General features: G+C 42.1%; 1 protein-coding gene across 4 annotated transcripts in view; it reads right to left on the bottom strand.

Annotated features, from left to right (window-relative positions):
* Positions 1 to 4456: 4456 nt before the first annotated feature.
* The window catches only part of znf516 (zinc finger protein 516), a 73754-nt gene continuing 63167 nt past the window's right edge, over positions 4457 to 15043 (bottom strand). For 2 of the 4 annotated variants that reach the window (XM_015949447.3, XM_015949446.3), the window contains exon 5: positions 4457 to 7184. In XM_015949447.3, coding sequence (XP_015804933.1) covers positions 6997 to 7184 — 188 coding nt within the window. In that variant the 3' untranslated portion in view covers positions 4457 to 6996. Of the gene's footprint in view, positions 7185 to 9148; positions 9182 to 11828; positions 11900 to 15043 lie in introns of all 4 variants that reach the window. The other 2 variants (XM_070550929.1, XM_015949449.3) reach the window with 2 other exon arrangements.

Raw genomic sequence — 15043 nt, 5'->3', positions numbered from 1 at the left:
GAGCTAAAGAGGCAGATGTTTTCATCCAAGCGCTCCACGGCCGTGATGAACGAGGAAAATGTGATGAATAGTCTACGGCTGCAGACCTGCAGATTCGCTGCTGCATCTGCGGGTCTGCAGCCGTGCCCAATTCTTGGCGTGACAGCGGGACGTCCCGAAGGTCCGCTCACCTGTTCACCACTCAGACGCCACGATCTTCTACCTTCCTAGATCATCCAGCTGTAACCTGTTTCTGATCATGTCTTCAGTCCCGCTGTAACACTGATGCATCAGTCTCAGACGTCATGGAGCTCAGGTGTTATTAGAACTACCTGTGTGTGTTTACCACCCAGCTTCAGCTCTTCTGTGGTTGGGTCTGACCCAAGTTGTACCTCTTCTAGTGTCATTTTAAAGGATATTTATTTATTTAACCGTTACTAGATTACCAGCAACAGAAATGCTACAAAAAACACACAATTATGTGAAGCTGGAAAAATTAAAATACTGTGCAAAATTACATTTATTTCTGTAATTTAACTAGACTGAGAGACCATTTAAAGGCTCGGGAACCTTTACAGGTGTTTCTATTTGCAATTTTAAATTTTAGCTGATTGAGGTCTTGTTAAATATCACACAGTGACCTTTTAATAGTCTAGATAAGTGTAATGCTCCTGTTAGTAGTTCCTCCTGTTAAGTGCTTATTTATTTAAATTATTCAGGGTTATAAAAAAACATTTGGACATGCATTTTATTATGTTCCAGTCATTAGTCATTTATATTTCACTATTGTGGTAATTCTTGCATTCTTTAATGAAAAAAGTAACTAAGTAGTTATTTTTCTTGGTAATTAGTTACTTTTATGATCTTGTTAGTAACTGAGTTACTTTTTTGACAAAGTAATCAGTAACTACAACTAATTACTTTTTTAAGTAACGTTCCCAACACTGCAAATTACACATGTCTGAACATGTTCCTGTCAGGTGCTCATCACGCCCAACTCTCACCAACCGTGCGTGATCAGCTTCCCACCTGCTATTGGATGGACAACAACAACCAACCAGTTAAATAACTCTCCCCCTCACCACTCAGATACTCAGTTGTTCCTTCATGATCCCCGAGTCCCTGATCCGTGGGTCTACGCATCAGTTCCCAAACCACGAGAACCAGCTTCCAGTCATTACTCCTCTCTAGTCCTCGCACCTCTCATCTCCCACCAAAACAATCCCATCACGCTCCAGACGGCTTGCATGCTATGTCATCCCTGACACCACTCCTCTGCCTCCTTGCAGACACCCCACTATCTTCAGCTTTCACCTGCTTTCCTCCACTAACCCTCCTGATTCCCGTTACGCTCCACAAGCAAGACTGGTAGTTCCACCATGTTGTGAAGTTGTTAATGCTAATAGTTCACTTGTCATTGCCCAAAAGCGCTCTGCTCTCTGCTGGTGGTTAAATCATCAACAGCCTTCCACTGTCAAAAGTGGGCGGGGTCAATAATGCTAATTTTCCCAGTGACATAGAAGAGACTGGTATTTGCTGACACGAGCACTTCCCCATCCATTTCCTTTCTGCAGCTAATGCAGGAAATATTTCCACGTTCAGCATGCACATGAAACTCAATCAAATTTAAAAAATAACAAACATTTTTCAGTTTTAAAGGAATAGAGGACAGACTCAAACACCTTGGGGTCTCACAGTTGGAGCTGGATAATGTTGCTGCGGACACAATGTCAAGATTTTATTTATTTATTTATTTGATTTGCTCTTCGTTGCTTGGATTATAAGGGAACATGTCTTCTGGTGTTTTTATTGTTTGTTCCAAATGCTTTAGATTTATTCACCAACTGTTCAAGCCCCTAGCAAGCCAACACACAAGATGTTGTTTAAAGACTGCTTTGAGGTCATTCAGAGTTTAAACCACATGTAAACCATAAAACATCTCATAAAAAGACATTAAAACATTTATTCTGATACAGAAAGAGGATGTGAGGAAGGCCCTGTGGTTATACCTGTGTAAACGCTCCCAAAGAAAGCAACAGCTTTGACACAGACAGAAAGAAAACGATCACATTATACTGTGTACCCCAGCGCACCTGTCCATCATTTCTGCGCCAGCCTGAAGTTTGGTGTACATTTGCAGCTCAGTCACTCACTCACTCAGTCAGCGTCTCTCCGCTGCGTGACAGAGAGAGGAGATGTCAGCGAACAGGTTTTTCAGGGAGCTCCGGGCCGTCACGTCTGCCTTCGCAGTGACTGATGAGGTTAGGGAGAGTGACGGGCAGCTGCAGCCGTCCCTCAGCCCACAGGCCCGCCTGGCATTAACGCTGTGTGCCATGTTCTCAGAGGGAACCCGTCACTCAGCCGTCACTCACAGACACACAGGGCTCCACGTAGACACCGAGCATGAAAGAGACTGGCAAAGCAGCAACAGATCCTTGGGTGGTCGCTCGCATCGAAGCTTCTCATCACTGTTGCCGGGCAGCAGGACTTCAGCTGGAAGGCCACACGTGGACATCAAGGTGGCAGCTCAGCACAGGCGGACATCAAAGTCCTGATCTGTCTTCTGAAAATAAGAGGGTGCACCTTGACTGATCTGTTGTCAGCTTGTCTTGATGAATAGGGAAGACTGACTTTCTTCTGCAGGTGATTACAGAATCAGAACCAACAAGGATGTCAAAGGCAGGTTAGTAGAGAACAAAATAACTTCTAACCTGAACGTTAGATTTATGTCTTTACAAATCTGATTACAAAGATACTCAAAACAAAAAGTATTACTTACTTTTATGCTTCAGAATCCAATTCTGCACAGTTGTGCCAGTCTTCCGAGTTAGGTCTGCCTTCTAAAGACTTCTCAACACTATGATTTTATAGTCATGTTACTGAGCTGCTGACACTTGACCTAAATATTTATGAAATCTTTAGTCTGTTTTTGTATTAGTTTATTTGTTGTTTCTGAAAACGTCTTAAAATACAATGTGGATTGTTATATTAACTCAGAATATTACAGAAATGCTATGATTAACTGCTTAGTCTTCCAAATCCCCTAGTTAAAGCTTCTTTCCAGAGTATTTCTCTTATCCGATGGCACCATCTAGTGGCTGACAAGCATATCACACAAAAACTCACGCAACTTCACGTTTCTGTTTATAAATGTGCTTCTGTAGCCGACAGAGCTAAAACACGTTGTTTTACGAGTACTATTCTCATGTCATGCTGTGTTCTCATATATTTATATTTTAGAGACTTACTTGTCCGTGAAAAGTTCATCAACTCTGCATCAGTCGAGGTATTCCTTAAATTTGAAGCAAGTAAACGGTAGTCTAACGCTATTGGTTAGTTCTGGTCGGCGCTCAGTTTCCTTTTGCATGGAGCATTGCGGGGCAGGGCAAAAAAAAAGACATATCGCTTACAGTTTATCACAGTACATGATGAGACAATCGCTTTTACGGATTTCTGACTAATCATGCATCATTTCTGAAAGGGGAAAACTCCGGAAAGCAGCTTTAATGGTGGCAGATGGCTGCTTGTACTGAGCCAGGGTCCTTTGGAGGCTTCTTCCTGTTAAAGGAAGTGTTCCTCTCCACTGTGGCCACATGCTTGCTTAGTATGCAGATTGCTGTAAAGCAGGGGTAGCCAACTCCTTTCCCCGAGGGCCTGTATCCAGTCTCCTCCTTTAGGGAGGCTATCCCAGCTGTAAAGTCACTGACACAACAAGTCAGTGACTCGATGCAATCTCCTTTTTGTTCTTCTTCCCTGGAAAGGGTCATTTTAGCACATGCTGCCCCAAAACGTGATTTAAAAATAGGAAAAAGTTACTTAGTTTCCCTTTAAATAAATGTAACATCAGGGATCCTCCGCACAAAAAAAGTCAGAATACCCAAAAGTCATAAGTGGGATCAACTGTTTGCTTTGTAAAGAGCTTTGAGGTGAGTTGTGTGTGAATTGTTGCTAAATACACTTTACTGTGATAACAACAATGGTAATTTTAGTTTCTAAGATGCTCCACCAGGGGCTAGAAGATTTGATTCATCCGGTTTTTGAGGAAAGTAACTGTTAAGAGCGTTAGACCTCATGGAAATATGCTTATCACACCTGATAAAGTGAGCTTCATTCAATTAATCTGAGAACGAAAACAATATATATAATTTTAATGTCAATGAAGAACCAAAACTTTGTAATTACTTGTGTGAAAAGTTGAGATTTGTTAGTTATTAAGGACAAAGTAGACTACCTATTGTGCCAAAGAATGAAAAAAAAACTGCTTGGTATTTTTCTTTGACTTAATATTGTCTTGAAATCAAGACAATATTAAGGTTTTGGTAGTTTTGACTTCAAAATTCAAAACCAAAAGGGGATACATAACTTAATGCTGTAAAAGCTGCCTATTAGATCAGGCCTGAAATGACATGTGAGCGTTTAAAACTACGAGGCTTTTTCAGTGGATGAGTTCAGTCAAATAAAAACAGCGGAGACCTGATGAGACGGCGCTGTTTTGTGTCTTTATTTTGGACATGACGTTACATCGGTTTTTGAAATGATGCACAAACTGTAACAGAAACTGAGAATGGCTCAGACGAGGTAGAGCTTCCACATCGACTTGCTGGCTTGAAAACTACCTTCTAAAAAAATCCAATGAATAAAACAATAATAATAATAATAACTCAAACAAACCCAGAAAAATCAAAGCAAAACAAAAACACACCTGTCTGCCTCGGTCCTCTCATCCTTGTTTTGGAGTGATAATAAATACAGATATCAACCAAAGTACATTTGGAGTAAAAATTTCTTCTGGAGCAAATTAACCATGAATTAGAACAAATAATAACAGCAATACAGACACAAATAAAACATGTTTAGAGTTAAGGAAAGGGGGAAAAAAACAACTAAAGAGAAACCCCTCCCTCACCAGCTGCTGAACAAATCCTACAGTTTAGATGAAACTGACAAAAAAAATCACTCTCACATGTTTATATAAAAATAATAAAAACAAGAAGCAAAGCTGCATGATGCAACTGTCCAAAGAGCAGCTAGAGAGCTAAAACTATTCAGTTTTATTCAAATTCATGAAATCATTCTAACCAGACGACAGCAGCATCTACACCCCCAAAAAACAGCCAAGTGTGTTAGCCTCACCGTTATGGACACACACACAACACACACACACACACACACACACACACACACACACACACACACACACACACACACACACACACACACACACACACACACACACACACACACACAGAAAACAGAGGTTAAAACACTAACCTAGTCTAAGTGCACTAGTTATGCTGTTTGGTTTCTACTGCTGTTTATAAAGGTTTTGGTCAAAGTGGATTACACATTTACAGTTTATATTACACACACACACACACACACACACATGCTTCTAAACCACACTTTGGAGTACAAATTCTGACGAGTTAATCTTAAAGGGAATTCTGTAGAGCACTGGTATTAGTACTACACTACCTCAAAGGCTAAGAGTATCCATTTCAAGTATTTGAACTACACACACACCTTTAATATACACACGTGTGTGTGTGTGTGTGTCATTAGGCAGATTCAAGCACACAGCATTGTGTGCATAACTAAACATGTCTGTGTAAAAAAGTTCTCTGCTTCCTCCGTTAGCTTTAGGATTCTCGAGTCTTCGCTTGTCTCGGCTGCTTCCAGCTCAGCGATCATTTAAAGGAGATTTTGGGCTACTTTCAGATAAACTCTATTTCTTTGAACAGAGGCTGTTCAGTAAGCTATCTGCAATGAGAAAAATAATCATTATTTATTCATCTTTAAACAGAGACACACTTAAAAATGGCCAAAACCCATTAAGGAGTCACACAGTTTTGGCTTTATTCTGATAATAAGCTCTCATCACTAAGGAGGTAGGATAATAGCATCTAAACACGGAAAACAAATATGTCTGCTCACACACCCGACGTTAAGGATGTGACAGCTCTACATTTCAGAGGGTTTCAAAGTGTCTCCACCGGATGTTTGTAGCCCTGGAAGCGTGGCCTCCTGACCTCGGGCTGCTCCCTCTCTGACCTCCAAACACCGGGTCCTCAGAATGCAAATCTTCCTCACAACCAGCCTGACAACACGACAGACTTGGTCTGCTTAGGTGTTCATTTTCCAGGTGTCAAATGAGAGTTTTAGTCTATGTACCAGCCCGCAACATTAATAAGTCCTTTCAACGCCTTCAATTGGTGCCATGTCTAATGTCCTGCTGAATCTGAGGCCAGCATCTTCCTGCAGCCTGATTCTGGACTCAGTCCCTTCCTGTTACATGGAAACTAATTGAATATACGTAGAAAATTAGATGCACATTAAAATTGATCAAAAATGTAGGTTTGGATGTAACTTTTTATATTGAACACTTAAGCAGATGTCGTCATTAGCGTTTGTTCTGTCTCTCTTCCTTCCTAATCAGCGGCGCTACAGCTTCTGTGTTGCTGCCACCGCTAATCTGGCTCGATGGTTACTGTCCAGCGGAACACAGGCTAACATACGATAACAGATTTTAAATTAAACACGTGTCCGGTTTCTGGACTATTAGGCTAAAAACTTCATGAGTTTTTCTTCTTTTTTGGAAATGTTCCTTTAAGGCTGCTCTTGGCAACGTCACATGTTGGTACCTTTAAAATGGCAGCAGGAGGGAAATCTATGAAGTCTGCGTGTTTTTTTATATCAGAAATCCTTTCAGGTGATGCAAAGCCTTCATATCATAGAAACGGGAAAGATTAAACATGGGTGAGTTTGCTTTCCTTGCTAAAATTCTTTCAAATTAAACTTTAACATTTTAGTTTTTTGTCACAAGACTTTTCTGCTCCTTTTAAGCGTTCTTAGCACAGCTTTAAAACGCCTCTTCACGAAACACAATTATCAAAACTACAGGAAAATTCTTTGTAGAAAATTCAATAAAGATCATCGAGTTCTTCATGAGTCTTGGGTCCCACTCTCTAACGGGCTCTGAGGTGACGCGGCGGGTCCACCAGCCGGATGCTGTGGTTGTCACTGCGGTTTTGGGAGGTGCTTGGCAGCCGGTGATCCTGGCTCCTCCTGGCTCAGAGTCGAGCCCCGGGCGTCCAGGTACTGGCTGTTGTCAAAAGGCAAGTGGTGGACACTCTGGACGTGCGTCTTTAGGTTCCCTTTCTGAGAGGCTCGGTATGGGCAGAGCTGGCAGCTGAATGGCCTTTCCCCTGCAGAACAGAGACAGCGGGACAAAAAGGTCAAAGGTGAACACCTAAACGAGGTGTTACTAAAGGACGGACATGAAAGACAAGATGAGAGCAGATGAAGATGAGAGGGAGATATGAGCAAACGTAGACACACACGAACATGATGCATTTGGAAGAATGCAGGTCAAGGATGGTGCACTTTTTCACTCCTGAATGGCCTCTGTTCAGAGAAATAGAGTTTAAACCAATGGCGCTGACGAGCTAACAGCTAATCCAGCAGCAGCAAACTGCAAAGAGAATTTTGCTTACAGGGCAAAACTACTCCAAACAGTAGTTCACAAATGATTATTTTAAATATTTGCATCATCGTCCGTTTTGCAAAAGTAACTGAAATTCGCAGCAGCAGGAGTCACAGCTGGAAGGCCCTGTTTAATATCCCAGCTGACTGGACCTGTTTTAACATCCTTTATTAGCCCGTTGGCTTTTTATACTGTGATACTTATGGACTGTTATTATTATTTGTGGATTTAATGATATAATTAAATCAGTCCTTCACTCATATTGTTCATACATTGGCATTGATTTCTAATGGGAATGAATGTAAGTCATACTCCGGGGAAAAAAAGCCCCTGTGCGCCTCTTTTAGGAGCAGCAACGTAACTTTACCACTGACTCCAATTGCTCTACAACATTGATGTTTTATCTTCACAAAGAACACATGCCTGAAGGAGTTCTGCTGTGTGGTGGAGTTGCTAATGCTAATGGTTAGCTTATGTATCTAGCCTACATCAGTGATAGGTCAGAGTTAAGAGCACTCACTCTGTCGCGTTTCACACAGACAACCTAACAAAGAATGTTTGCAACAGTGATGTCTCACTTTGATCCATTTTTAAAACCTTTCACATTTTAACGTTTTTATCATTAATTGACTTGTAGGATTAATTTATTACACAAACAATGTCCCATCATGAATTTAATAATTATCTTTGGCCTAAAGGCATCCCAGAGGGTTTTTCTCAGGATTATCTGAAGGAGAATGTCGTTCAGCCGCTGTTGGAGACAAATTAAACATATTTGCGTAATCCATGACGTTACTGACTTAAATTGAAGTAGTTGGAAGTTTGCACTGATAATATTTAAAGCTTAAGCGTTCATGACAGGAGATATGTGATGTTAGCAACCTAAGTGATTTATTATTTTCTGTTTTTATTACGGGAGACCCTGCATGTATTGGTATCGGTTTCTATTGCAATTGGAAAATAAGAGGTAGACGATATTGGTAAAAAATTAAATAAAAGCCAATATCAAGCATTCCTAGTGAAGCTTAATTAATCTCAAGTTGTGTCAAATAAAACTAAAATATCTAAAAAACTAAACCTCAGATCTGCCATATTTTGGCATTCTGAGAGAGAGGAGGTCTGATGTATAATATGTGCATGGTATGTAAAAGTTGGGTCACTAAAGGAGAAAACACCGACACCATTATTTACCGATATTACATCTTATGGCCATTATCGGCAGATCGATAATATCGGACATCCTTTATTAGTCATCTATTTTACACAGAAATATACTTTGACATTTAAATTTGTGTAAAATTCTGTGATGGCGACCACGACGGAGGAACAATCTAATTTCCCTTCCCTCTGGAGCAACAAGATGCGCGTCCTCTTTCTTATCAGTCTTACTTTGTATCTGTGGATTCATCTCAATCACCTGAACCACCTTACACCATCTAATAGGCAAACACACACACACAGGCATGCACACTCACACACACACACACACACACACACACACACACACACACACATTCCATACTCTTTCTTCTAATTAGACTGACCTACAATGGCAAAAAAACAAAGCCACACACACGTGGAACAAAACAAATGAGAGTGCCATTTAATTGCACCTAATTATCATTTTGATAAATGGAAGAATATCAAAGCAGGAAAACAAATGACTCCCCCTGCCCCACCCCGCACCTTTCTCCCAGAAGAAGAAACACAGAAATATAGCTGTTATCATACATCATCAGAAACCAAACAGAAAGGAGAGAAATGGAGGAAGGGGTGGGAAAGAAGAGAGGTAAAAACAAAAAGGTGTAATTAATCACAAAAATATATTAAAAAATGGCTGAAAAGATGGCGAGGCAGGGACGTGAGAGGAAAGCGCGAACCTAAACGACTTCGTCCTGGGAGGAAACATCAGTGGCGGGACCGATGCACTACATTATACTAAAGGTTATCGTTGTCGTAAAGCAGCGTCAACACTGCGTCTAATTGGACCCTTCTGCTGCGCCTGCTGCCATCACTCAGACCGTGTGTGTGTGTGTGTGTGTGTGTGTGTGTGTGTGTGTGTGTGTGTGTGTGTGTGTGTGTGTGTGTGTGCGTGCATGCGTGCGTGCGTGTGTGTCATAAATTATGATGGAGGTGCAGAGTTTACTCCCTGGCTCCTTACAAATAAACAAGTCCTCGTTCCTTGCTGTGTCCAATCTTTGTTCAAAAGAAATATTTATGTCTAATTCCAAAAGTTTTCTAAAATCACTCACGCCTGACCTGGTGTGTTTCAGAGTTTGTGTCTGATTTGTTCAAATGCTGACGTTAAAAATTACATTTACTTAAAGCAGTGGGATACTTGCAGTGGTCTCTAGAAAGTTGTGCTCGAATGAAAAAATATGCTGGTGCACCATTTCCAGGAACTAGAAGTGAGCCACAACCCAGCTGAGCTTCAGACAGCAGGATCTGGACTCTTATTTCCTGATATTTGAACATCTCACCCCAGATTGGATAACAGCAACTTTGATGTTTTACCTTCACAAATAACACATGCCTGGAGGAGTTCTGCTATGTGGTGAAGTTGCAAATGCTAAATGTTAGCTTCTACTAGCCAAAATGCAGTTTCTTAGATGCTAAACTGACAACAGCCTTCCCCATAATGTGTTAAAATGGGTGAGTCCATGAATGTTAAGTTACACAAATAACAAGCCTGGGGGAGCTTCAGCCATATATTTGAGTTGCTAATGCTAGTAGCGATTAGCTTCTGCTGAAAGAGACGTTCTCTGCTGATTCTGGGTGCTAAAACAACAACACCCTTCCCTGTCGTGAGTCAATATGGGTGAGTCCAATTCACAGTGTGACGTAGATCCGTCAGGATTTTCAAATCCTACATTTACACTGTTTCTTTTCTATCAGAAGCTGAAACAGGAGATAGGTGTAGGAGACTGTTTTTATGTTCAGTCTGCATAAAAAACTCAAGAGTTACATAGTATAATCAGAAATAAGATCTTAAAAATGTGTTTTTAGCACTCCACACCTTTAAACTTTGTCCCAGTGAACCATTTTGGAGCAGATTTGAGTCACACCAAAATCGTACAAATGTGGTGACGTTTCCATGAAATATTAGTCCTTAAACATTTTAAAATGCAAAAACATGATTTCAATTACTTTTTAAATGTTAAAACATTGATTTACTTGGTGTAATATCAGTACCCCCCCCCCCCCCCCTATTTTTTTCTTCTTTTTTTTTTTAGCTTTTAATTCATTTTATTGATCTCCTGGCTTTTGTTTAAGGCTGTTTTTGGTCAATAAACAAACAGCTTTATAATGTATGTCTTTTTCTTCTCACAAAACCATCTCCATGTATGTTCAAATGAAATGTGTTTTTTAACTAAATCAAGGTGTGTCGATGGAAACAACCTGAAAGCAAAACTATAAGTCAGACATTCTTAGGGGAAGTAGAAAAAGTAATTTGGTGTCTTATAGGAACCATGATGAGAAGTATAGGAACAACAATTAGGGATTGATGCTGCAGGTTTTTTATGTTTATGTTTAAAACTAATTGTAAACCGTTTTTAGACCAGACCAATGAAGAAGGCCCAGGCTGTTTGAACACCCACTGGTCTGTAGGGAGAGGTTGGATGGGTTATTATGTAGCGCTCAGATGTCCTCTGTACACCTACATCTGATTAAATGCTGGACTCAACCCAATTCAAGATGGCTGCTCCCACTAACCAACACTAGCAAGCACAAAAACGTTTCTAACGAACTGTTCGTTGGTGCTGTAGCATCAGAGAGGGATTCACGACAGCCACCCGAGCACCAACAGGTCACGTCACAGGCTTTCATATCGCATAAGACCAAAGTGACCACAGCTCCACGTTTCCTCAACATGATCCTTTAATTATCCGATGACGTCATAGCCTTATTGTATTTATCGTACGTCAGCGTCAGTAAATCACATTCTGTCTGCTTCACTGTGATCAGTAACAGAACTGAATTAGTGCCTGAAGATAGCAATTAGTAGTGTTTCCGTGGCTAAATGAATGCCTTTCAATGAGACTAATGACACACACACACACACACACACACACACACACACACACATATATAGACACAGACTGATGTCAGGTGTGATCCTGCCACACGTGATAAGCCAGGTGTTAATGCCAGGTGCAGCAGGTGCCACATGAGACCGGTGCACAGGCACAAAGGAGGAGACGTGCACAGGATGAGAGTCTGCATGATTGATGTACACGCACACACACTCGCATGCACACACACACACGCACGCACACAAACAAACATGCAGAGGTGAGACAGTGGTGACAGCAGACATGCAGAAGCCAGGATGGAAACCAGTTATTATAGCCGTTGTGCCACATACTTGTCTGGGAGCTTCGGAAGCGTTGGTGTGAGCGTCAGTACCTCTGTGGAGTCCGTTAAAATCAAACCCAACTGTGAGGGGAGAAGGAGGGGGAGGAGGAGGAGGGAGGGGGAAGGGGGCATTTGGTTAAATGCTCTACCAGATTCATACAAGCATCGTATTTTTTTCTATCCCTCTCTCCTTCACCACCACCCAAACACAACAGAGTTGGCCACCAGTGCCCTTCCTTTAATGGAGAGGCTGTGGCAGCGATGATGATGGTGGTGACGATGATGATGGTGGTGATGATGATGGTGGAGGCGAACTGGTGATTTAATATGGCGTGTGTTAATAGAGGCCTCAGGGTGGCTGGCCTTTTCTGTGTGCGTACGTCCATGCTGAAGACAACTGTGGGTGACATCATTAATTACAGCCTCTGCGAGTGTTTACAGGCCCACTTCACGGGTGTGTGTGTGTGTGTGTGTGTGTGTGTGTGTGTGTGTGTGTGTGTGTGTGTGTGTTAATGCAATGCGAGCATGTTTACAATACGGCTTGAGGGAAGGCTGAGCACTGCATCACTTACCATTTGGCCTCTGTCACTTAGAATCACTGGCTGTGCCACATATCATTCACACTCTCTATAAAGAAGCTACTTATCTCCGTGTCTACTGTGATCACCGCCAGCCCGGCTGATGGACGTGACAGGACAGGAGAGAAGAGGAGCAGAAGGAGGTGTGAGGAGGCAGGAAAACAGGCATCCCAACAAGAGGAGAGAAGACGAAAGGAGAAGAAACAACTCTGAAGGGAGGAAAGAAACTAAGGAATAGAGGGGGGGAAAAACATGGAGGAAGATGGAAGAGTGACACGTGATGGAACATCTGGAGAAGGAAAATGAAGTAGAAGATGGAAAGAAAGAGGCAGGCGATAAAGAAAAGGAATGGAGGTTGAACTAAGGGATGAAAAGTAGAGAACGTATGAGCCAAGCTGTTTGTAGTGAGTGGCACTCGGATGGATCCAAATACATTCCCAAAGTTGGCGTGGACAAATGCTGTTCTGCTTCATTAGGATGCACAATTCCATCCATCTAATTGACATGCGATTAATAATGTACACCATTTGTCACAGGTCAGAATCTGCAGCAAATCACGTCTCCGTTTAAAAAATGGGGACAGCTGCCCGGCCCAGGGCAGGGAGGACTCACGGATCTTCTGTCACACCCAGCTGAACAAAAAGATCTGCTTTGATTTATTTGCCAGCACGCCGGAACGTAGCAGCAGACGGGATTTTGCGGCGTCAGACAGTGACAAATAGTTGCGAGTGTGAATCCCCGTGCATATAATCTCCATATCTCATGTCGGGGTGGGTGGGGTGCTGAGGGTGACGTGCGAGCGCAGGTCGTGTGGGCCAAAGAGCTGGGGACTTCTGGGGACTTCTCCCCTGTCATCATACATCCAGGTGTGTTGGCCACAATCATCCATCTCCATGATGTCATCGTTCCATGGAGTGTGATTACTCTTGGAACTTGATAAGCAACCAGTCATTGTCCAAAATGTGATTTAGCAGCTGAGTTCAGAAGGAAGACTTTCTGGTGGCGAGCTTTTGCGGCTGTAGATAGCTCTTCGGTTTGGAGAAACCGTCTTTAACTCAAGCTGGATTGATGAGCTAACAGCTAGTCTGAGGCCAGAGTGAGTTTCTGTCACCCTAAACAAAATCTAATCTTAATCATGAACATTAGCATGCCATAGATCTCCCTTTACAGAGTTACTCAGTGTTACAGCTAGCTGCTGCTACTACATCATGTACAACATGTGTGTGAATACATCCATAAAACCTGAGACTGATGAAAGTGTTAAGTTTTACTCAAAGCTTCTTTCTGGTGTATTTCTCTTATCCTATGGCACCATCTAGTGGCTGACAAGCATATCACACAAAAAGTCTGTCGCTCTGGGTATTTTTTTATTTTATTATTTTTTTTCTGCATGGAGCTCTGCGGGGCAGTGGGCGTGGTTAGCACAAAAAAAGAAAAAAAAGACGCATTGCCTACATTTTATCACAGTACATGATATGGGGCGATGGTGGCGCAGGAGTTAAGTGCTCGCCCCGTAATTGGAAGGTTGCAGGTTCGAGCCCCGCTCAGTCTGTCGCTGTTGTTGTGTCCTTGGGCAAGACACTTAACCCATGTTGCCTGCTGGTGGTGGTCGGAGGGACCGGTGGCGCCAGTGCTCGGCAGCCTCGCCTCTGTCAGTGCGCCCCAGGGCAGCTGTGGCTACATTGTAGCTCATCCCCACCAGTGTGTGAATGGGTGAATGACTGATTGTGTTGTAAAGCGCCTTGAGGGGTTCCAGAACTCCAGAAGGCGCTATATCAAATACAGGCCATTTGCCATGATAAGATAATCACTTTTACGGATTTCTGAAAAAACATACATCATTTCTGAAAATAGAAAACTCCGGAAAGCTACTTTAAATAGTGTTCAAAGGAACCGCCTCAAACCTTTTGAGATTTGAGTTGTTTCCAGACGCCAGTGGTCCACTTTGGTCTGCTTAAACTAACTGTTAGCTTATCAGTCTGGTCAAAGTGAATCCGATTCTCCAAACTGTAAAACCAGAAACTCTGTTTATGCCATAATAAAGTTTAGGCTCCTGGAGGTCAAAGGTCAGCGTAATTAAAATGTAAACATAATGGGTTTTTGTCACTATAAATAAAGACTAAATAAATTAAAGTACCATCATCACACATTGGTGAAATTTGACCCGTCCCCGTGGGGAGCGCTGAGCTGCAGCAGTGGCTGTGCTCGGGAGCTATTAGGTGGTTAGGGATTTCTAAATATTAAATTTTACAAATAATTCAAGAAAACTAAAAGCTGTTGGATTTTGGGGTTGAGATGGTAGGGAACCTAAAGCATCCTTACCACAGCACGTAAACGTAATAGCTGCTTTTTATCCGCTGCAAGCTCCCTTCCAACTGGGAGCGTTTCAGCCGCAAAACAGGAGCAAAAGCGCGCAGGTCCCACAAAGCCACAAAATCATGGGAGAACTGCAACACCACGCGTGATTTCAGAAGTCCAAACAATGACAGGCAAGGAGAAAGATGGCTGCATGTTTCCAAACAGGTCCGTGGTTTATTTTCTTATTCTATTTTATTATATAGGCTTTTACAGGAAATGACGTATGTTCATCTGCACGTGACTTTTAGTTCGAACATTTTACAGTGCTTTCATGTTTGACTTCCTGCCT

The sequence above is a fragment of the Nothobranchius furzeri genome, chromosome 5, assembly GCF_043380555.1.
Source record: "Nothobranchius furzeri strain GRZ-AD chromosome 5, NfurGRZ-RIMD1, whole genome shotgun sequence".
Classification (NCBI taxonomy): domain Eukaryota; kingdom Metazoa; phylum Chordata; class Actinopteri; order Cyprinodontiformes; family Nothobranchiidae; genus Nothobranchius; species Nothobranchius furzeri.
The sequence above is the reverse complement of the archived record's forward strand: the minus strand, read 5'-3'. Positions and strand labels throughout refer to the sequence as shown.